We start from the raw sequence: 23,535 nt of genomic DNA, 5'->3' as shown, positions 1-23,535 counted from the left end.
TGTCGATGTGTCCTTGGGTAGACACTTAACCCCAAATTGCTCCCGTTGCTGTGCCAACGGTGTATGAATGTGTGTAAATGGTTAACTTCCACCTGATGTGCAGGTTGGCACCCATCAGTGTGTGAATGGGGTGAATGAGATGTAGTGTAAAGCGCTTTGAGTGGTCGAAAAGACTAGAAAGGTGCTATATAAGTACAGTCCATTTACCATTTATAGATCTAGCTACATCAAGTGTATTGGTATTTTATTGTATTTTACCAATTTTTATATTTCTCTATTCCCTCTAATCCTCCTTCTATTGGCTGACAGGTGATGCACATCATTAGTATTAATCCAGGTGCTCATCATTTAGCCAGTGATCTTTTAAGTCGTCTCATTGGATGATTGAGGCAGCTCTTGTTTGTATATTAAAGTGTGAAAATGCTGCCCATCATATGGATGATGAAGGTCTGAGGGACGAAATGTTGAAACTCATTAAAACTATCGATGAGTGAGACAGTATGCAGGAGCCTTATTCATTTTGGTTTCAACACTACAAAGTCTATTCTACTCTATTTTAATTGAAAAACGTGCAATGAATGTGTGATATATTTAAGACATATGACTGAAATCTGAAATCTTGTATAGTAATGGACATTTTCTGCAGTGTCTTACCTTCACCAGAGTTTGAATAGTCATCTGAAATTAAATGAAGAACAAAACAAAATAATGATAACTGATATTGTTGGTTTATGTAGATTTAATAATGACTTTAGCTAAATGAAATTACATTTACATTAAATATCATTAACATTCTAATGCTTGAATCAAAAACCGACCAACGTTATTGTTACAACATAACTTTTACAGATACAACCAGATTATTATTATTAGAGAAACAAGTCCATTTGTGCATTGGTGTTGATTCAGCTCTCATTTATATTTGACATTAATTACACAGAATGGTTGAGTTAACAGAAAAGGCAGAATGAATCTTTTTATATATTGTAGGTAATATTGTTTAATAACCACTGACCTTCTTCAATTCCACAGGTCCACACTGGTTCAGACACAGGTTCTTCCCTCTTGAGTTTAAGGTTGACGTCTCTGTCTGGATTTTTAATGACCACTTCATAGAAATTTGGTTCACTGCTATGATATCTGAGGGTTAATCCCTATGTAAAAAACACACAAGACAAAGAGAGAAGGATTTAGTTTTTTTTCCAAAGGTAAACAGTCAAGTTAATCATTTATAATAAATAACTGAGTTGATTAGTGACTGGTCATTAGGAACAGTGTTTTGTAAATGCTCAGCTCATTCACATCTCTGTCTGGCTGCTGATCGTTCCCACACTCTGAACACAGAGAGCAAAACTGACTCCATGAGCAGTATTAACACTTTCATGAAGAAGCTTATGTGCAGCCAAATAGTCAATAGATGTGTCACTCAGCTCTCAATTCCACCATCACTTACATAAAAAAAAAAAAATCAAAAATCAACACAAATACAAAAAATATATCTAACTGAAATAAAATATAAATGAAGTACAAGATCATGTGTAAAAACACCTTTTGTACACTTCCTTGTAATGGAACATATTCTCATCTTCTGTTCGTATGATATTGTACGAAAAGTTGTGCACTACTTTTCATACGATACAAATTTAAATACATGCAGTAACACGAGTGATCAGTGCGCCTGTGCAACCACGTCTGCGAAAGATCGGATAATTCACTGACGATTTATTTACACTATCGTTCAAATTTTGTGTTTTCCATGAAAAGTCACACTTATTCACCACCATACGTTGTGAAATGAATAGAAAATAGAGTCAAGACATTGACAAGGTTAGAAATAATGATTTGTATTTGAAATAAGATTTTTTTTACATCAAACTTTGCTTTCGTCAAAGAATCCTCCATTTGCAGCAATTACAGCATTGCAGACCTTTGGCATTCTAGCTGTTAATTTGTTGAGGTAATCTGGAGAAATTGCACCCCACGCTTCCAGAAGCAGCTCCCACAAGTTGGATTGGTTGGATGGGCACTTCCTGCGTACCATACGGTCAAGCTGCTCCCACAACAGCTCAATGGGGTTCAGATCTGGTGACTGCGCTGGCCACTCCATTACCGATAGAATACCAGCTGCCTGCTTCTGCTCTAAATAGTTCTTGCACAATTTGGAGGTGTGTTTAGGGTCATTGTCCTGTTGTAGGATGAAATTGGCTCCAATCAAGCGCTGTCCACTGGGTATGGCATGGCGTTGCAAAATGGAGTGATAGCCTTCCTTATTCAGAATCCCTTTTACCCTGTACAAATCTCCCACCTTACCAGCACCAAAGCAACCCCAGACCATCACATTACCTCCACCATGCTTAACAGATGGCGTCAGGCATTCTTCCAGCAGCTTTTCATTTGTTCTGCGTCTCACAAACGTTCTTCTTTGTGATCCAAACACCTCAAACTTGGATTCATCCGTCCACAACACTTTTTTCCAGTCTTCCTCTGTCCAATGTCTGTGTTCTTTTGCCCATCTTAATCTTTTTCTTTTATTGGCCAGTCTCAGATATGGCTTTTTCTTTGCCACTCTGCCCTGAAGCTCAGAATCCCGCAGCCGCCTCTTCACTGTAGATGTTGACACTGGTGTTTTGCGGGTACTATTTAATGAAGATGCCAGTTGGGGACCTGTGAGGCGTCTGTTTCTCAAACTAGAGACTCTAATGTACTTATCTTCTTGCTCAGTTGTGCAACGCGGCCTCCCACTTCTTTTTCTACTCTGGTTAGAGCCTGTTTGTGCTGTCCTCTGAAGGGAGTAGTACACACGGTTGTAGGAAATCTTCAATTTCTTAGCAATTTCTCGCATGGAATAGCCTTCATTTCTAAGAACAAGAATAGACTGTCGAGTTTCAGATGAAAGTTCTCTTTTTCTGGCCATTTTGAGCGTTTAATGGACCCCACAAATGTGATGCTCCAGAAACTCAATCTGCTCAAAGGAAGGTCAGTTTTGTAGCTTCTGTAACGAACTAAACTGTTTTCAGATGTGTGAACATGATTGCACAAGGGTTTTCTAATCATCAATTAGCCTTCTGAGCCAATGAGCAAACACATTGTACCATTAGAACACTGGAGTGATAGTTGCTGGAAATGGGCCTCTATACACCTATGTAGATATTGCACCAAAAACCAGACATTTGCAGCTAGAATAGTCATTTACCACATTAGCAATGTATAGAGTGTATTTCTTTAAAGTTAAGACTAGTTTAAAGTTATCTTCATTGAAAAGTACAGTGCTTTTCCTTCAAAAATAAGGACATTTCAATGTGACCCCAAACTTTTGAACGGTAGTGTATATCCTCAACATTTCTTAACACAAAAACAAGAAAGTTTCCTGGATAACTCAACGAAATGCTGAGTATATATAATATTTGTGGATAACTGGATTTTAATCAATAGATTACATTTTGGGGCTATCTTAAGAACTGCAGTGAGACTTGGTTGCGCCTGCTCCGGCTCACTGCACCGGCTGATGATAATCAAGCCGGTTTATTTAAGTCATCAGTACTCTGCTCACACTTTTGCTTCATGCCTGCTGCCACACTGCTCATACAGGTTAGGTTTCTTACTGCTGTTGTTCATAGATTCACAACATTTCAAAAGACCTCTGTAGCGGCTAAATCTAAAACTTAAAGCCACTGAGGGGCTGCATAGATAGGCTAAGAGTAGTCGACGTGCTGGCTACTGCACGACTATAACTTGTGTCTAGTGAAACAAACAGCTTCCTGATTTCCTTCTTGATTTGATGCGTATTTTATTTCTCACCGTTTCAAGGATATTCAATGACATGCAAGTATCCATTGCCAGTGCATATAAAGTCCATTCAGCTGTGCCACAGACAACAAGACAAACGTGACGGAGACCGGAGCGGTCGAAAAACTGTGTGCTCCTCCGTCTAGCAACACCTGACACCTGTCAGAAAGTTCCCACCTATACAGAAATGTACACCCAACACCATGAGGACACCTACTGGCCCACTTTGGTACCTTCCACACATTGACATAGAAATGGCTCCTACATACCAGCCCCTAATTGTAATGGATACCAGACATACAATTATTTTAAATGCAAACCATGAAGCCATAATCAAAATAATACATGAACACATTTTACAAAATACTTTCCTGTACCACATACAAAGGAACTGAGTTGACCTGCTAATCTGTAACCTCATAAAGTAAGCAAAGCTTTGTCACAGGACGTTCAATGATACTAGACTTTGTTTGCAAACGCACAAGTCCCCTTTTATCCCGAAAAGCCTCCAAGACTGTTCCTACTGGCCAGGAGCCTCATGGGGCAGTAGCATCCATTATGACCACAATATCTCCAGACTTAAGATTCCTCCTTTCCTGGTTCCATTTTCCTGCAACAGAGGTAGGTATTCCCGTACCCATCGTTTCCAGAAAAGGTCAGATATATACTGGACCTGTCTCCATCTTCTTTTTACATATAGATCATGTGGCTCAAACAATCCAGGTGGTAAGGATGGTCTTCCTTTCATGAGCAAGATATGATTGGGAGTGAGCGGCTCCAAATCGTTTGGATCATCTGAGAGTTTGGTGATCGGCCGGTCGTTTAAGATGGTTTCAGCTTCACACATTACTGTTTGAAGTCCATCGTCATCCAGACTCTGCTGTTGAAGCACTGAACTCAGAATCCTTCTCACCATGCGGATTACATGCTCCCAGACTCCACCATGATGTGAACCTGCTGGAGGATTGAACCTCCAAATAACTCCATCCTTCCGCAAAGCTCCTTGGATTTGTGCATGATTCAACGATGCGAGCGCATCCCTTAGCTCTCTCTCTGCTCCGATGAAGTTGGTTGCATTGTCGGACTGAATATGAGCAACTTGACCTCTCCTGCAGATGAAACGACGCAGAGCATTGATGCATGCATCTGTATCCAAAGAGTTAGCCACCTCCAAATGGACCGCTCTGCTGCTTAAACAGGTGAAAACCACACCATAGCGTTTGACTGTGCCTCGTCCTTTGCTCACAACAATTGGTCCGAAATAGTCAATGCCAACGTTGGTAAACGGTGGATAATCAGGAAGAATCCTTTCCTTTGGCAAATCTGCCATTTTTTGCTCCCCCATTCTTCCATTATACCTCCTGCAGAAACCACATTCTGTTATGACCTTTCTCACCGCTGAGTTGGCACTTGTGACCCAGTAATTCCTTCTCAGTGTGGACAGCGTGTGATTGTGCCGACTATGGCCAAGCTGCCTGTGAATGTGCCTTAGGATGAGAGTAGCAACATGTTGATCCTTGGAGAGGAGAAGTGGATGCTTAGTTTCTTCTGGCAGAGAGCCCTTAGTCAACCGTCCTCCAACTCTCAGAAAGCCCATTATCCAAATATGGGTCCAACCTGTAGAGAACACTGTGTCTGCTCACAGTAGCTTTCCCAGATGACAGCGGAGCAATCTCTTCTCCAAATCTTTGTTGCTCTCATTCCTCTGGATGCAACATCAGCAGGATTTTCCTTAGAGCTCACATACCGCCATTGTGCAGTTCTAGTGGCTCCTCTGATAGTCGAGATCCTGTTGGCCACGAATGTATGGAAACGCTTGTCTTCATTCATTATATATTTCAGCAAAGAAGTGCTGTCTGTCCAAAAGACTGACTCTTGCAGCTGGAGCTTAAGCTCTGCCTTCAGCATGAGGTCAACACAAACAGCCAAAACGGCAGCAGTCAGCTCCAAGCGAGGAATGGTAACAGTCTTTAAAGGGGTAACACTAGCCTTACCCATGAGGAATGCAACATGGATGTCATTTTTACTATTCTGCATCCTGAGATAAGTGACAACTCCATATCCTGCTTCACTAGCGTCCAGAAAATGATGTAGCTGAGCATGTATGGGATGTCCAAAGCCCTTAGGTTTAATGCACCTTTCAACCTTAAACTCAGAGAGCATATCCAGGTCCTCCATCCATCTTGTCCACTGCTGCAAGATGTCCTGGGGTGTGGTCTCGTCCCATCCCAAATTTCTTCTACACAGCTCCTGCAGCATGATTTTAGCAGGCAGCACAACTGGTGCAAGAAACCCCAGAGGATCATATACAGAACTAGAGACAGACAACATTCCCCGTCTGGTGCAAGTCTTTTGTTGGACATCCATCTTGAAGTTAAATGCATCAGTCTCAGCACACCACTGCAGCCCAAGAGCTCTTTCCACAGGAAGTTTGTCTCTATCCAGATTGAGTTCATGCAGATCTTTAGCTCTGTGTTCCTCAGGAAGAGTATGCAACATGGTGCCCCCATTTGGTCAGAGTGAAGCCTCCCTTTTTACAGAGCGAAGTAAGATTTTTGACCATGAGGGTGGCTTCCTCTTCAGAGCCCATGCTCTTCAGACAGTCATCAACATAAAAGTTCTCCTTGACTGTTTGAACCACCGCAGCTGGAAAGTCAGACTGATTGTCATCTGCTGTTTTCCTCAAAGCGAAGCTTGCACAACTTGGAGAGGACACCACACCAAACAGATGAGCAGTCATACGAAACTCAACCAACTCCTTGGTCAGATCTCCTTTCAGCCACCACAAAAAGCGCAGGAAGTCTCTGTCCTCCTCTGCAACCTTGACTTGATGGAACATTGCTTGGATGTCACCCATTACTGCCACTGGTTCCTGCCTGAACCTAACGAGGATGCCAAGCAATGTACTTGGTTGGGACCTTGCAGGAGCTGCTGGTTCAATGATGTTCCCTTGCATGCTGCACCGCAGTCAAACACCACCCGCACCACCAGTCCTCTTCCTTGGATGATATACACCGTGGTGAGGGATATACCAAACCTTTCCACTGCCACCATCAAGCTGGTGCACAGGTACTTGTTCTGCATGGCCCTTACTGATCATCCCGTTGAGGCATGTTTTATACTCCTCATAAAACTGCTCATTTCTTAGGAACTTCCTTTTCAGACCAAGTAACCGTTGTTTCACGACAGAAAAGTTGTTGGGCAGAGACACATCATCCTTCTTAAAGGGCAACCATTAGTACACCTACTGGCCCAATTTGGTACCTTCCACACATTGACATAGAAATGGCTCCTACAACCTCTACCCAACATCTACCTGTAGGCTCTGAGGAAGGAAGTTAGTATCATTGCTCCCAACTTCCTACTGTGTGAGATCACTGTTTCATTGTGTTGAGTCATGAGATCACTCAAATACTAATGCTGTACATATTCTTCATTTAAATAATGATCTACTCCACATGAGTTGGCTGACTGTGATGTAATAACTGACAGACAGTACAGATTATACCTGAGGGGGGGTGACTTTAGCTGTGTTCATGTCTGCAGTGAGGATGAATATTTGTTCCATTCCCAGGTACCTGTCTGGATGTGGCTTTCTTATTTCTTTGTATCCATCTTTGTTTTCCCTCTGATGCACTGTCTAGAAAAAAAACAATATACTGTAATTACAAAGCTGCTTTTAGGTTACAGTAGCAAACATATTCATTTGTGTTTTAAAATGATTTTTAAAACAGAGTGTTAGGGCCATGTGAGATTTCCAGCAATTTTATTTTGAGAATACATTTTTAATGTCATATAAATTTTGTGAAATATTTATTTCAAGAATAACCAAATACAGTGCTGTAGAATTATGGCCGAATGATTAAACAGAGGAGAGCATCCTTCATTAAATATAATGTGTGTATCAGTGAGGAAATACTTGGGGTCTGATTTACTAAAGGTCTGTGTGTGTAAAAACGTGTACTAACTTGACCGATCTACTAACGCAGCGCACTGAGGTTTGTGTCTGTGCAAGATAATACACGCTGTCCATTTAGTACATTTACCATAATGAATGTAATATTAGTAGTTTATCGTAATGAATGTAATATTAGTAGTTTTACCCCCCCCCCCCAATTACAAATGTGTGACAGTAAATATTAAATAACCTTTTGTAGACCAGGATCATGTGGGATCAGGTACACATGTAGGTTGAGGGATCGCTTCAGTTTATAGTATATTAACACGTTGCACTTTATTGTCACTGGAAGGCCGAGTCTAACCAGGACCATTCTTGGAGAGAAAGTTGGTTCCAATAACTTGACATGGTGTGGTGTGACCTCAGACACTTCTTCAACAACATCCCCACACGCATCATCAACGTGTAGTACTGCAAACTTGTCTGATATTGTAGAATCATCTGCACAAAATACAAGCACACACGTTTAGTGAGGAGGAAGGAACTGTATCACAAAACATTTAAATTCATGCTTCATTATTTCCTTATGTCTGTTTACCTGTACAGATCCAGTGTGGCAGGTACACTTCATTTAACTTCCCAGATATGACTGTGATGTCAAGTATGGGTCCAGCAGGCATGTATCCTAAACGTTCTGTTCTCTCCATGTATTCTGGCAAAGTGCCGAACTGGTACTTAAAGCTGACTTTTTCTTTACAGACCCATTGCAAGTTAGAGACACGACATTCAAACCTTCCTGCTTCAGACTGAAGGCTGAAAGAAAAAAAACAAATATATATATATATATATATATATATATATATATATACATATATATATATATAACTTCTTTTCATTATTGCTAATTATGTATATAAAGCACAATGCATAAAATATGAAACAAAAGCTTTTTATCATGGCATTTATATGTATTAAGTTCATGGATTAGAATAAAACAACGACAGGATGAGACATGATTCAACAACTATCAGGTAAAAACACTTAAGGGACTGAATGGAGTAAATGTAAACTCAACCAGTAGCTGCCTTCATTTTATTTGGAGGTAAATGTAACATGACCACAGTTACCTGTAAGTTGGAGCTTCATCTGCATCTGGACTGTTCACTTCAGGTTCAAGTGTGGTCCAGTCACTGGAGTCCTGCATCAGTCACATTTGTTAATAAGAAGAATTGTTCCTGTTTAATCACTAATTTTACAACATCACACAAATGGACAAAAATGTATAAAGTGAATAAGAAATAAACAAGTGAGCAGATTAATGAATGAAAGGGATTACCGTAATGCTTCCAGACTCTGAGCTTCTTGAAGTCCCTTGTTAAGAAACATCACAAAATGTTTTAAATTATGTTATGTTTATATTTATAATTATATAGTTTAGTAAAGTCTAAGTTGAGGAAAAGTGGCAGCACTTCACAGAGCTTCTCTTATCTTTAATGTACAGGCTAACTACATGTAGCTATTGAATTAACAATTACTCATGAGAAGGAAAATACAACTGAATAGTGGCCAACATCACATTTGTGAAATAGATGTTGCAGTCATAATATGTATTTTTATTTTTGTATGATTAATAACATCATTGTTTATTTTTTATTTTTTTGTATTTTCACCTTGATGAGACAGTATGAGATGAGAGTGTGACTGCTAACAAACCAGTCCATTACAGTTACGTGTGTCATGTCTCATCTTCCTTTTTCAGTTTACATTATTTCCTGTTTTATTTTACTCACATTTTTTCCTAATTTCAGGTCACTTCACTTCCTGTTTCCCGCTTGTGTGATTACCTGGCCCCTAGACATCATCATGTCTACCTGTAGTGAGTGTTCCAGCATTTTTGTTCTTTCTAGTGTTTCCTAGTGTTCTGCCTGATTCTTTGGATCTTTACCTCTGCCTTGCCCCAGTGATACCTCTGCTCCGCTGACTGACTTCCTGTGTTTTTGACCATTGCTAATAAAGCATTTTTTAATCTCTCCTTGATGTATTACTGAGTCGTGTTTTTGTGTCTTCTGACTTTAGTGGTGATAAGCACCTTAACCATTTGGATTTTTAACTTGACATATTTTTGGAAGCTATGCTATATGTAGGAGAATCTGTTTATCCAGTGTTTACTTTTGGCTTTTTTTTTCTGTGGACAGTTTTAAAACAGTGACAGATTTTATAAAATGACCTGCTGGAATATCATCAGCGTTACGACACGCCCCTCCCACTCTGCCTCAGAGATGTGTGCACGCAATTCATGCAGTGACAGACTTTACAGTATGGATAGTTAAGTCCCCTTACTCCGCTGGTCTGTTCTCCCAGTGTTATTAGTGCCACGGGTGCTAAGCTTAGCACCCGTGGCATCTATTAATCTTGCTCATACTTTTACTTTTTATTATTATTCTTTCGCCAAATTTTGGCTCGTAACTCCTCCCGCAGCTTTGAGAAAATCCCAACAATATATACATCAAAACGTGCGGCTCGATCGGGAAAGAGGTGCTATGACTTTTGGTGTTGAAATTGAAAATGAATGGGATTTTTTTTTTAAACGAAGGAAAACTTGTGCTCTCTCCAAAAACTGTTTTTACATAACATGGAAACTTTTCAAACTATGAGCAGTCAAACGAGGAGTGGAAATCACTTTTTCTTCAAAGTTAGAGTGGAAGCGTCAGTTAGCTTGAGTGCGAGAAGCAGTAACCTTATTTTTTATTTTTAACTCAAGCTCACTGCCAAACCGTGAAAAGCAGACAAATCATTTTTTGTCAAAATGTAGACATAGGTGTTGGGATTCATAAAATGTGACGTTGACAGGCGGGATCTGCACAAAATTTAATGGGGGGGGGCCGAGACCGGCGGCAATACCTGTCTCGCTCCCCCATTGATGTAATCATCAAACAAACAATGTCCCGCCCAACGCTGCTCGCAGCTTTAATTATTATTATTCTACCGCCTCTTTGACCCTTAATTTGACCCCCTAAACCTGCTCCAAAACTCACCAAATTTAGAACGCACATCAGGTCTGGTGAAAAATTCGATAAAATGGAAAAACAAACAACGTCGAACTCTCTAGCACCACCTACAAACACTAAAACGGCCACTACGCCTGATAAGAATGTCGTAGAAAGATCAAACCAAAACTCATTTTTTCGTCTAATCAATACCTACAAATCATGCGCTGACACCCCTGACCTAAATCCAACAGGAAGTGCACAATTTGCTGTTACATGTGGAATTTTTGACGATTTTTGGCCTCCTACAAACGTTATCTTGTCCTAGGGCGTTTTTCATCGTGGCGGCTTCAAATTTAAATAGCTGACTGAGCACACCCTGCTGCAAAAAAGTTTAGAACAACTTTTTCATTACTCGTCCGGTTTGGATTTTAGAAGCCCTCAAAGGTCAAGTGCCCAAAAACCCTCGCCAAAACGCTCCCATAGACAATGAATGGGAGGAGAGTCTAATGCCACTTTGACCCTAAATTTGACCACCTAAACATGCTCCAGGACAGACCAAATTCACCACGCACATCAGGTCTGGCCATAAATTTGATAAAATTGAAAAATTAACCCCAATAGTGCCAAAATTGGCTCTCTAGCGCCACCTAGAAACAGTAAAACTGCCACTATGCCTGATAGGAATGGCGTAGAAAGATCAAACCAAAAATCAATTGTGTGTCTTATCAAGTCCTACAAATCACATGCTGACACCACTGACCTAAATCCAACAGGAAGTGCACAGTTTGCCGTTACATGTGGAATTTTCGAACGATTTTTCAGGCTTTTCAAAATATATATATTATTCCTGCATACTTTCAGTTACAGACTCCATTCAAACGTCAAAATGTAGCCACAAGTCTCAGCTATAGATGTGTGTAATTTGGTCTGGCTATGTTTAATACTTTTTGATCTGCGGACACACATATGCACCCTGTTCCTCTCCCATTCAATCCCTACTCTGCCTGCTGTCTGACCATGCTCTGTTGTCATGCTCTGCAGTCGTTAACTACCATGGCAACGACTGTGTGTGTGTATGCAGCTGGCTGAGCCAGGTTCATTTGTGATCTTAGTGTGCCACCCAGTGGAGAAAACTTGTCATGATACCTGATAAGGAAGATTCTTGTTCAAGTTTATTTACTGAATTATTATTTTAGATATCTGTGCAGTCTGTCAACTATTTCACTGACATTGCTGTCAAAGTCTAGATCAAACACGAATTACATGAGCATGAACTACAAACATATCTACAGGTTTCACTGGAAATAAGTTCCTCTCCTGTTTGACTCATCAAAGTGGCAGTTCATTTCAGTTGCTCAGTCTAAATGTCTACACAGACAGAGAGAGAGTATCGTGTATGTAACATATATCTACATATTGCAGTGTCCAATAAATGCCCGGGTCTGAATGTGTCTAAATGCACCTGACGGAAACGTTTCCGCTTCGCCGCGGCCCTACGTGCGCAAGGGGGCGAGATCCCGCCCAACGCTGCTCGCAGCTTTAATTTAACTGTTGCAATAGGAACCTTAGAGAGATCCAAGAAGGAATTGTGAGTACCAACTAGAAAATTCCAGGGAAATTTTGAGTGCCAGGGGCTGTGGCACAGTCGGAAGGCGCGCAGGTAGACGTCTTCATACGCAGGCTTTTATTAAACTTCGCATGATGTGGTGAAATATCACTGCCTGTGTCCACTATGTGGCGCTAGAGATCACCCACCAATTATATGTCATGTTGTAGTGTGTGATGTGGAGAACACATCCTGTAAATTTCATATAAATCGGATAATGTTTGTCATATGAGGCTGACTTCCTGTGTCCAGTAGGTGGTGCTGTGTATATGACACAGTATTGATGCATAGACGTGTTATATTCCATAATAATAATTTATATGTGTTCTGAGTTTGACATACCACAGAAAAGTGTTTTGTTAACCACCCTGCCAAATGTGAATGATTAAAAAAATCGCCAAATATGTGAAATCAGGCTTCAAAGTTGTGTAAAAATCAGCCTCTGGTCTCTGCTCCCAAACGCTGTGGGTGTTCCCGCCGAGTTCGCTGAAGCCCCGCCCCCTACAGAGTGTCACCTGTCAATCAAAGTCACCACCTCTACCCTAAACATGGATGCTATTGCTGAGAGCTAGCTCGGTCAACTGGCAAAATAGACAGACAGGAATTAACCAATCACAAAAAAGAAGGTCAGTTTCTGCCCAGCAACAGGCTGTCAAGGTCAGCAGAGTCTCTACGGTTGCTAGGGCGATTTGAGAATCTACTTGGAAAAAATGCTCAAAATGCCCCAGAATTTGGCTTCTGACAAGGTCCCGAACAATTGCAAACTGTGAGAAAACCGTAACTCCTGTCCAAAAACCGAAAACACTGTGAGAGACACAGAAGCCGGCAGATTCTGTCAGTGTTTATTTTATTCAGATATTCCTTAAAATGAGCGCGTAAGCTCAGTGCGAAGACAGAGTGAGATTCTTTTGTAAAAACAAAGACGATTACATTACAGTCAATGGGGAGCAAGGCAGGTATTGCCACTGGTCTCGGCCCCCCCGTTTAAAATTTGTGTAGACCCCGCCTGTCAACATCACATTTTATGAATCCCAACACCTATGTCTACATTTTGACAAAAAATTATTTGTCTCCTTTTCACGGTTTGGCCGTGAGCTCGAGTTAAAAATAAAAATTAAGTTAATATTTTACTGCTTCTCACAATCAAGCTAACTGATGCTAACTTTGAAGAAAAAGTGATTTCCACTCCTCGTTTGACTGCTCATAGTTTGAAAAGTTTACATGTTATGTAAAAAAAAGTTTGGTGTTTTGGAGAGAGCACAAGTTTTCCTCCGTTTTAAAGTTTGAATCACATTTCTACGTGCAGGTATGAGAGAGCTAGGTGACTAGGTGACTCTGAAAAAAGGTGAAATTTTGTGGTTTAAAAAAAAAATTCCCATTCATTTTCAATGGAGAAATTTCCCAGTATTTTGGGAATAACTCTGGGAAAAATTGGATTCTGGACATTCTGAATAATAGCACCCATCTCCCGATCGAGCCGCACGTTTTGATGTATATATTGTTGGGGTTTTCTCAAAGCTGTGGGAGGAGTTACGCGCCGAAATTTGGCGGAAGAATAAGAATAAGTATGGTGCAGTCTGCAGTGTTACTGCTGAGAGAGTGCCTCGGAGCATAGCACCCGTGGCACTAATAAAGAAACAACCACTACAGGAGGCTATTTGAATCAAAAACCATGGGATAACATTTTCAGACTCTTTGGAGGACACCCCACTATTGCATGGATTTTGAGCATATTTGCCTCCATTATTGGGCTTATTAGTGCCACGGGTGCTACGCTCCGAGGCACTCCCCTCAGCAGTAATACTGCAGAGGGGAGTGCCTCGGGGCAAAGCCCCGAGGCATCTATTAATCTTCACCATACTTATTATTAGTGCCACGGGTGCTACGCTCCGAGGCATCTATTAATCTTCACCATACTTATTCTTATTAGTGCCACGGGTGCTACGCTCCGAGGCACTCCCCTCAGCAGTAATACTGCAGAGGGGAGTGCCTCGGGGCGAAGCCCCGAGGCATCTCTTAATATTGCTCAAACTTATTAGTGCCACGGGTGCTACGCTCCGAGGCACTCCCCTCAGCAGTAATACTGCAGAGGGGAGTGCCTCGGGGCAAAGCCCCGAGGCATCTATTAATCTTCACCATACTTATTCTTATTCTTTTTATTCTTCCGCCAAATTTCGGCGCGTAACTCCTCCCACAGCTTTGAGAAAACCCCGACAATATATACATCAAAACGTGCGGCTCGATCGGGAGATGGGTGCTATTATTCAGAATGTCCAGAATCCAATTTTTCCCAGAGTTATTCCCAAAATACCGGGAAATTTCTCCATTGAAAATGAATGGGAATTTTTTTTTAAAACCACAAATTTTCACCTTTTTTCAGAGTCACCTAGCTCTCTCATACTTGCACGTAGAAATGTGATTCAAACTTTAAAACAGGGGACAACTTGTGCTCTCTCCAAAACACCAAACAGTTTTTACATAACATGTAAACTTTTCAAACTATGAGCAGTCAAACGAGGAGTGGAAATCACTTTTTCTTCAAAGTTAGAGTGGAAGCGTCAGTTAGCTTGAGTGTGAGAAGCAGTAAAATATGAACTTAATTTTTATTTTTAACTCGAGCTCACGGCCAAACCGTGAAAAGGAGACAAATAATTTTTTGTCAAAATGTAGACATAGGTGTTGGGATTCATAAAATGTGACATTGACAGGCGGGGTCTGCACAAAATTTAAACGGGGGGGCCGAGACCTGCGGCAATTCCTGTCTCGCTCCCCATTGACCCTAATGTAATCGTCTGTTTTTTTTCAAAAGAATCTCTCTCTGTCTTCGCACTGAGCTGACGCGCTCATTTTAAGGAGTATCTGAATAAAATAAACACTGTCAGAATCTGCCGGCTTCTGTGTCTCTCACGGTGTTTTCGGTTTTTGGACAGGAGTTACGGTTTTCTCACAGTTTGCAATTGTTCGGGACCTTGTCAGAAGCCAAATTCTGAGGCATTTTGAGAATTTTTTCCAAGCAGATTCTCAAATCACCGTAGCAACCGTAGAACCTCTGCTGTCCTTGACAGCCTGTTGCTGGGCGGAAACTGACCTACTTTTCTGTGATTGGCTGATTCCTGTCTGTCTATTTTGTCAGTTAACCAAGCTAGCTCTCAGCAATAGCATCCATGTTTAGGGTAGAGGTGGTGACTTTGATTAACAGTTGACACTCTGTAGGGGGCGGGGCTTCCGCAGACTCGGCGGGAACGCCCACAGAGGTGGTGACTTTGATTGACAGGTGACACTGGGTAGGGGGCGGGGCTTCAGCGAATTTGGCGGGAACGCCCACAGCGTTTGGGACAGAGACCAGAGGCTGATTTTTACACCACTTTGAAGCCTAACTTCACATGTTTGGCGATTTTTTTCATCATTCACATTTGGCAGGGTGGTTAACAACACACTTTTCTGTGGTATGTCAAACTCAGAACACATATTTATTCTTACTTTACAGGGACTTTAATTGGTTTAAATAAATATTATTTATGCTTAAATATGATGAACATTTACTTAATATTTTCAGGGATGTTAAGTTGAGAATTAAGTAGATTACACCTGATACTGACTAGTAAGATGTACTTAATACTCGAAACTAAATATGCAGGTTGACTTTTGAACCGGGATGAGTACATGATTTATTTCCAGTCAATTTCCAAGCAGAATTCCAGTCATAAAAAATTATAATAAAATTTACTCTCTTAATGATAAGATTTACTTATTAATTTCATAACAGTGATGTTCCTGTCTGTGAAAAAAATGAAGTAGACTTTAATTAATTAGTTTAAATAAGTATTATTTATGCTTAAATATGATTAACATTTACTTAATATTTCAGGTATGTTAAGTTGAGAATAAAGTACATTACACTTGATACTGACTAGTAAGATGTACTTAATACTCGAAACCAGAATATGATCAGGGTCCAGTTTTGAACACTGGAAATAAATCGTGGACTCGTTCCGGCAGCAGTCCCGTGGCACTCAAAATTTCCCTGGAATTTTCTAGTTAGTGCCACGGGTGCTACGCTCCGAGGCACTCCCCTCAGCAGTAATACTGCAGAGGGGAGTGCCTCGGGGCGAAGCCCCGAGGCATCTCTTATTCTTCACCATACTTATTAGTGCCACGGGTGCTACGCTCCGAGGCACTCCCCTCAACAGTAATACTGCAGAGGGGAGTGCCTCGGGGCGAAGCCCCGAGGCATCTCTTGTTCTTCACCATACTTATTATTAATTAGTGCCACGGGTGCTACGCTCCGAGGCACTCCCCTCAGCAGTAATACTGCAGAGGGGAGTGCCTCGGGGCGAAGCCCCGAGGCATCTATTAATCTTCACCATACTTATTATTCTTCTTCTTTTTATTCTTCCGCCAAATTTCGGCGCGTAACTCCTCCCACAGCTTTGAGAAAACCCCTACAATATATACATCAAAACGTGCGGCTCGATCGGGAGATGGGTGCTATTATTCAGAATGTCCAGAATCCAATTTTTCCCAGAGTTATTCCCAAAATACCGGGAAATTTCTCCATTGAAAATGAATGGGAATTTTTTTTTTAAACCACAAAATTTCGCCTTTTTTCAGAGTCACCTAGCTCTCTCATACCTGCACGTAGAAATGTGATTCAAACTTTAAAACGGAGGAAAACTTGTGCTCTCTCCAAAACACCAAACTGTTTTTACATAACATGTAAACTTTTCAAACTATGAGCAGTCAAACGAGGAGTGGAAATCACTTTTTCTTCCAAGTTAGAGTGGAAGCGTCAGTTAGCTTGAGTGTGAGAAGCAGTAAAATATGAACTTAATTTTTATTTTTAACTCGAGCTCACGGCCAAACCGTGAAAAGGAGACAAATAATTTTTTGGCAAAATGTAGACATAGGTGTTGGGACTCATAAAATGTGACATTGACAAGCGGGGTCTGCACAAAATTTAAACGGGGGGGCCGAGACTGGCGGCAATACCTGTCTTGCTCCCCATTGACTGTAATGTAATCGTCTGTTTTTTTTCAAAAGAATCTCACTCTGTCTTCGCACTGAGCTTACGCGCTCATTTTAAGGAGTATCTGAATAAAATAAACACTGTCAGAATCTGCCGGCTTCTGTTTCTCTCACGGTGTTTTCGGTTTTTGGACAGGAGTTACGGTTTTCTCACAGTTTGCAATTGTTCGGGACCTTGTCAGAAGCCAAATTCTGAAGCATTTTGAGAATTTTTTCAAAGGCAGATTCTCAAATCACCGTAGCAACCGTAGAACCTCTGCTGTCCTTGACAGCCTGTTGCTGGGCAGAAACTGACCTACTTTTTTGTGATTGGCTGATTCCTGTCTGTCTATTTTGTCAGTTAACCAAGCTGGCTCTCAGCAATAGCGTCCATGTTTAGGGTAGAGGTGGTGACTTTGACTGACAGGTGACCATTTTGTAGGGGGCGGGGCTTCAGCGAACTCGGCGGGAACGCCCACAGAGGTGGTGACTTTGATTGACAGGTGACACTGGGTAGGGGGCGGGGCTTCAGCGAATTTGGCGGGAACGCCCACAGAGACAGAGGCGGATTTTTACACAACTTTGAAGCCTAATTTCACATATTTAGCCATCTATTTAATCATTCACATTTGGCAGGGTGGTTAACAACACACTCTTCTGTGGTATGTCAAACTCAGAACACATATTTATTCTTTCTTTACAGGGACTTTAATTAGTTTAAATAGATATTATTTATGCATAAATATGATTAACTGGAATATTGGAATTCAAATACTGGAATATTTCCAGTCAATTTCCAAGAAGAATTCTAGTCAAAAAAAAACTATAATATCTACTCTCTTCATTATAAGATTTACTTATTAATTTCATAACAGTGATGTTCCTGTCTGTGAAAAAAATTAAAGTAGACTTTTATTAATTAGTTTAAATAAATATTATTTATGCTTAAATATGATGAACATTTACTTAATATTTCCGGGATGTTAAGTTGAGAATAAAGTACATTACACTTGATACTGACTAGTAAGATGTACTTAATACTCGAAACCAGAATATGATCAGGGTGACTTTTGAACACTGGAAATAAATCGTGTACTCGTTCCGGCAGCAGTCCCGTGGCATTCAAAATTTCCCTGGAATTTTCTAGTATTCTTATTATTCTTCCGCCAAATTTCGGCGCGTAACTCCTCCCACAGCTTTGAGAAAACCCCGACAATATATACATCAAAACGTGCGGCTCGATCGGGAGAGGGGTGCTATTATTCAGAATGTCCAGAATCCAATTTTTCCCAGAGTTATTCCCAAAATACCGGGAAATTTCTCCATTGAAAATGAATGGGAATTTTTTTTTAAAACCACAAAATTTCACCTTTTTTCAGAGTCAACTAGCTCTCTCATACCTGCACGTAGAAATGTGATTCAAACTTTAAAACGGAGGAAAACTTGTGCTCTCTCCAAAACACCAAACTGTTTTTACATAACATGTAAACTTTTCAAACTATGAGCAGTCAAACGAGGAGTGGAAATCACTTTTTCTTCAAAGTTAGAGTGGAAGCGTCAGTTAGCTTGAGTGTGAGAAGCAGTAAAATATGAACTTAATTTTTATTTTTAACTCGAGCTCACGGCCAAACCGTGAAAAGGAGACAAATATTTTTTTGTCAAAATGTAGACATAGGTGTTGGGATTCATAAAATGTGACATTGACAGGCGGGGTCTGCACAAAATTTAAACGGGGGGGCCGAGTCCGGCGGCAATACCTGTCTTGCTCCCCATTGACTGTAATGTAATCGTCTGTTTTTTTTCAAAAGAATCTCACTCTGTCTTCGCACTGAGCTTACGCGCTCATTTTAAGGAGTATCTGAATAAAATAAACACTGTCAGAATCTGCCGGCTTCTGTGTCTCTCACAGTGTTTTCGGTTTTTGGGCAGGAGTTACGGTTTTCTCACAGTATGCAATTGTTCGGGACCTTGTCAGAGGCCAAATTCTGAGGCATTTTGAGAATTTTTTCCAAGCAGATTCTCAAATCACCATAGCAACCGTAGAACCTCTGCTGTCCTTGACAGCCTGTTGCTGGGCGGAAACTGACCTACTTTTCTGTGATTGGCTGATTCCTGTCTGTCTATTTTGTCAGTTAACCAAGCTAGCTCTCAGCAATAGCATCCATGTTTAGGGTAGAGGTGGTGACTTTGATTAACAGTTGACACTCTGTAGGGGGCGGGGCTTCCGCGGAGTCGGTGGGAACGCCCACAGAGGTGGTGACTTTGATTGACAGGTGACGCTGGGTAGTGGGCGGGGCTTCCACGGCTGATTTTTACACAACTTTGAAGCCTAATTTCACATATTTAGCCATTTTTTTAATCATTCACATTTGGCAGGGTGGTTAACAACACACTTTTCTGTGGCATGTCAAACTCAGAACACATATTCATTCTTTCTTTACAGGGACTTTAATTAGTTTAAATAAATATTATTTATGCATAAATATGATTAACTGGAATATTGGAATTGAAATACTGGAATATTTCCAGTCAATTTCCAAGAAGAATTCCAGTCATAAAAAAACTATAATATCTACTCTCTTCATTATAAGATTTACTTATTAATTTCATAACAGTGATGTTCCTGTCTGTGAAAAAAATTAAAGTAGACTTTTATTAATTAGTTTAAATAAATATTATTTATGCTTAAATATGATGAACATTTACTTAATATTTCCGGGATGTTAAGTTGAGAATAAAGTACATTACACTTGATACTGACTAGTAAGATGTACTTAATACTCGAAACCAGAATATGATCAGGGTGACTTTTGAACACTGGAAATAAATCGTGTACTCGTTCCGGCAGCAGTCCCGTGGCACTCAAAATTTCCCTGGAATTTTCTAGTTATTCTTTTTATTCTTCCGCCAAATTTCGGCGCGTAACTCCTCCCACAGCTTTGAAAAAACCCCGACAATATATACATCAAAACGTGCGGCTCGATCGGGAGATGGGTGCTATTATTCAGAATGTCCAGAATCCAATTTTTCCCAGAGTTATTCCCAAAATACCGGGAAATTTCTCCATTGAAAATGAATGGGAATTTTTTTTTAAAACCACAAATTTTCACCTTTTTTCAGAGTCACCTAGCTCTCTCATACCTCCACGTAGAAATGTGATTCAAACTTTAAAACGGAGGAAAACTTGTGCTCTCTCCAAAACACCAAACTGTTTTTACATAACATGTAAACTTTTCAAACTATGAGCTGTCAAACGAGGAGTGGAAATCACTTTTTCTTCAAAGTTAGAGTGGAAGCGTCAGTTAGCTTGAGTGTGAGAAGCAGTAAAATATGAATTTAATTTTAATTTTTATCTCGAGCTCACGGCCAAACCGTGACAAGGAGACAAATAATTTTTTGTCAAAATGTAGACATAGGTGTTGGGATTCATAAAATGTGACATTGACAGGCGGGGACTGCACAAAATTTAAACGGGGGGGCCGAGTCCGGCGGCAATACCTGTCTCGCTCCCCATTGACTGTAATGTAATCGTCTGTTTTTTTTCAAAAGAATCACACTCTGTCTTCACACTGAGCTTACGCGCTCATTTTAAGGAATATTTGAATAAAATAAACACTGTCAGAATCTGCCGGCTTCTGTGTCTCTCACAGTGTTTTCAGTTTTTGGACAGGAGTTACGGTTTTCTCACAGTTTGGAATTGTTCGGGACCTTGTCAGAAGCCAAATTCTGAGGTATTTTGAGAATTTTTTCCAAGCAGATTCTCAAATCACCGTAGCAACCGTAGAACCTCTGCTGTCCTTGACAGCCTGTTGCTGGGCGGAAACTGACCTACTTTTCTGTGATTGGCTGATTCCTGTCTGTCTATTTTGTCAGTTAACCAAGCTGGCTCTCAGCAATAGCATCCATGTTTAGGGTAGAGGTGGTGACTTTGATTGACAGGTGACACTGGGAAGGGGGCGGGGCTTCAGCGAATTTGGCGGGAACGCCCACAGAGACAGAGGCGGATTTTTACACAACTTTGAAGCCTAATTTCACATATTTAGCCATTTTTTTAATCATTCACATTTGGCAGGGTGGTTAACAACACACTCTTCTGTGGCATGTCAAACTCAGAACACATATTTATTCTTTCTTTACAGGGACTTTAATTAGTTTAAATAAATATTATTTATGCTTAAATATGATTACCTGGAATATTGGAATTGAAATACTGGAATATTTCCAGTCAATTTCCAAGAAGAATTCCAGTCATAAAAAACTATAATAAAATCTAATTTCTTAATGATAAGATTTACTTATTAATTTCATAACAGTGATGTTCCTGTCTGTGAAAAAAATGAAGTAGACTTTAATTAATTAGTTTAAATACATATTATTTATGCTTAAATATTTTATTTATTAATTTACTTAATATTTTCAGTTATGTTAAGTTGAGAATAAAGTACATTACACTTGATACTGACTAGTAAGATGTACTTAATACTCGAAACCAGAATATGATCAGGGTGACTTTTGAACACTGGAAATAAATCGTGTACTCGTTCCGGCAGCAGTCCCGTGGCACTCAAAATTTCCCTGGAATTTTCTAGTTAGTGCCACGGGTGCTACGCTCCGAGGCACTCCCCTCAGCAGTAATACTGCAGAGGGGAGTGCCTCGGGGCGAAGCCCCGAGGCATCTATTAATCTTCACCATACTTATTCTTATTCTTTTTATTCTTCCGCCAAATTTCGGCGCGTAACTCCTCCCACAGCTTTGAGAAAACCCCGACAATATATACCTCAAAACGTGCGGCTCGATCGGGAGATGGGTGCTATTATTCAGAATGTCCAGAATCCAATTTTTCCCAGAGTTATTCCCAAAATACCGGGAAATTTCTCCATTGAAAATGAATGGGAATTTTTTTTTAAAACCACAAATTTTCACCTTTTTTCAGAGTCACCTAGCTCTCTCATACCTCCACGTAGAAATGTGATTCAAACTTTAAAACGGAGGAAAACTTGTGCTCTCTCCAAAACACCAAACAGTTTTTACATAACATGTAAACTTTTCAAACTATGAGCAGTCAAACGAGGAGTGGAAATCACTTTTTCTTCAAAGTTAGAGTGGAAGCGTCAGTTAGCTTGAGTGTGAGAAGCAGTAAAATATGAACTTAATTTTTATTTTTATCTCGAGCTCACGGCCCAACCGTGACAAGGAGACAAATAATTTTTTGTCAAAATGTAGACATAGGTGTTGGGATTCATAAAATGTGACATTGACAGGCGGGGTCTGCACAAAATTTAAACGGGGGGGCCGAGACCGGCGGCAATACCTGTCTTGCTCCCCATTGACTGTAATGTAATCGTCTGTTTTTTTTCAAAAGAATCTCACTCTGTCTTCGCACTGAGCTTACATGCTCATTTTAAGGAATATCTGAATAAAATAAACACTGTCAGAATCTGCCGGCTTCTGTGTCTCTCACGGTGTTTTCGGTTTTTGGACAGGAGTTACGGTTTTCTCACAGTTTGCAATTGTTCGGGACCTTGTCAGAAGCCAAATTCTGAGGCATTTTGAGAATTTTTTCCAAGCAGATTCTCAAATCACCGTAGCAACCGTAGAACCTCTGCTGACCTTGACAGCCTGTTGCTGGGCGGAAACTGACCTACTTTTCTGTGATTGGCTAATTCCTGTCTGTCTATTTTGTCAGTTAACCAAGCTAGCTCTCAGCAATAGCATCCATGTTTAGGGTAGAGGTGGTGACTTTGATTAACAGTTGACACTCTGTAGGGGGCGGGGCTTCCGCGTAGTCGGTGGGAACGCCCACAGAGGTATTGACTTTGATTGACAGGTGACACTGGTTAGTGGGCGGGGCTTCCATGGCTGATTTTTACACAACTTTGAAGCCCAATTCCACATATTTGGCAATTTTTTTAATCATTCACATTTGGCAGGGTGGTTAACAACACACTTTTCTGTGGCATGTCAAACTCAGAACACATATTTATTCTTTCTTTACAGGGACTTTAATTAGTTTAAATAAATATTATTTATGCTTAAATATGATTACCTGGAATATTGGAATTGAAATACTGGAATATTTCCAGTCAATTTCCAAGAAGAATTCCAGTCATAAAAAACTATAATAAAATCTACTCTCTTCATGATAAGATTTACTTATTCATTTCATAACAGTGATGTTCCTGTCTGTGAAAAAAATTAAAGTAGACTTTTATTAATTAGTTTAAATAAATATTATTTATGTTTAAATATG

General features: G+C 40.4%; 2 protein-coding genes across 2 annotated transcripts in view; both read right to left on the bottom strand.

Annotated features, from left to right (window-relative positions):
• Positions 1-23,535, bottom strand: part of LOC133987292 (erythroid membrane-associated protein-like) — a 74,797-nt gene that overhangs the window by 11,520 nt on the left and 39,742 nt on the right. The gene's annotated exons all lie outside the window — the stretch shown is intronic.
• Positions 1-23,535, bottom strand: part of LOC133999831 (NACHT, LRR and PYD domains-containing protein 1 homolog) — a 37,465-nt gene that overhangs the window by 2,641 nt on the left and 11,289 nt on the right. The window contains exons 4-10 of the mRNA XM_062439155.1: positions 9,021-9,055; positions 8,812-8,882; positions 8,283-8,497; positions 7,935-8,185; positions 7,295-7,426; positions 1,016-1,154; positions 655-678 (exon numbers count right to left, since the gene is read on the bottom strand). Coding sequence (XP_062295139.1) covers positions 655-678; positions 1,016-1,154; positions 7,295-7,426; positions 7,935-8,185; positions 8,283-8,497; positions 8,812-8,882; positions 9,021-9,055 — 867 coding nt within the window. The remainder of the gene's footprint in view (positions 1-654; positions 679-1,015; positions 1,155-7,294; positions 7,427-7,934; positions 8,186-8,282; positions 8,498-8,811; positions 8,883-9,020; positions 9,056-23,535) is intronic.

Source organism: Scomber scombrus, chromosome 2, assembly GCF_963691925.1.
Source record: "Scomber scombrus chromosome 2, fScoSco1.1, whole genome shotgun sequence".
Taxonomy (NCBI): domain Eukaryota; kingdom Metazoa; phylum Chordata; class Actinopteri; order Scombriformes; family Scombridae; genus Scomber; species Scomber scombrus.
This window is presented reverse-complemented; position numbering and strand designations above follow the sequence as displayed.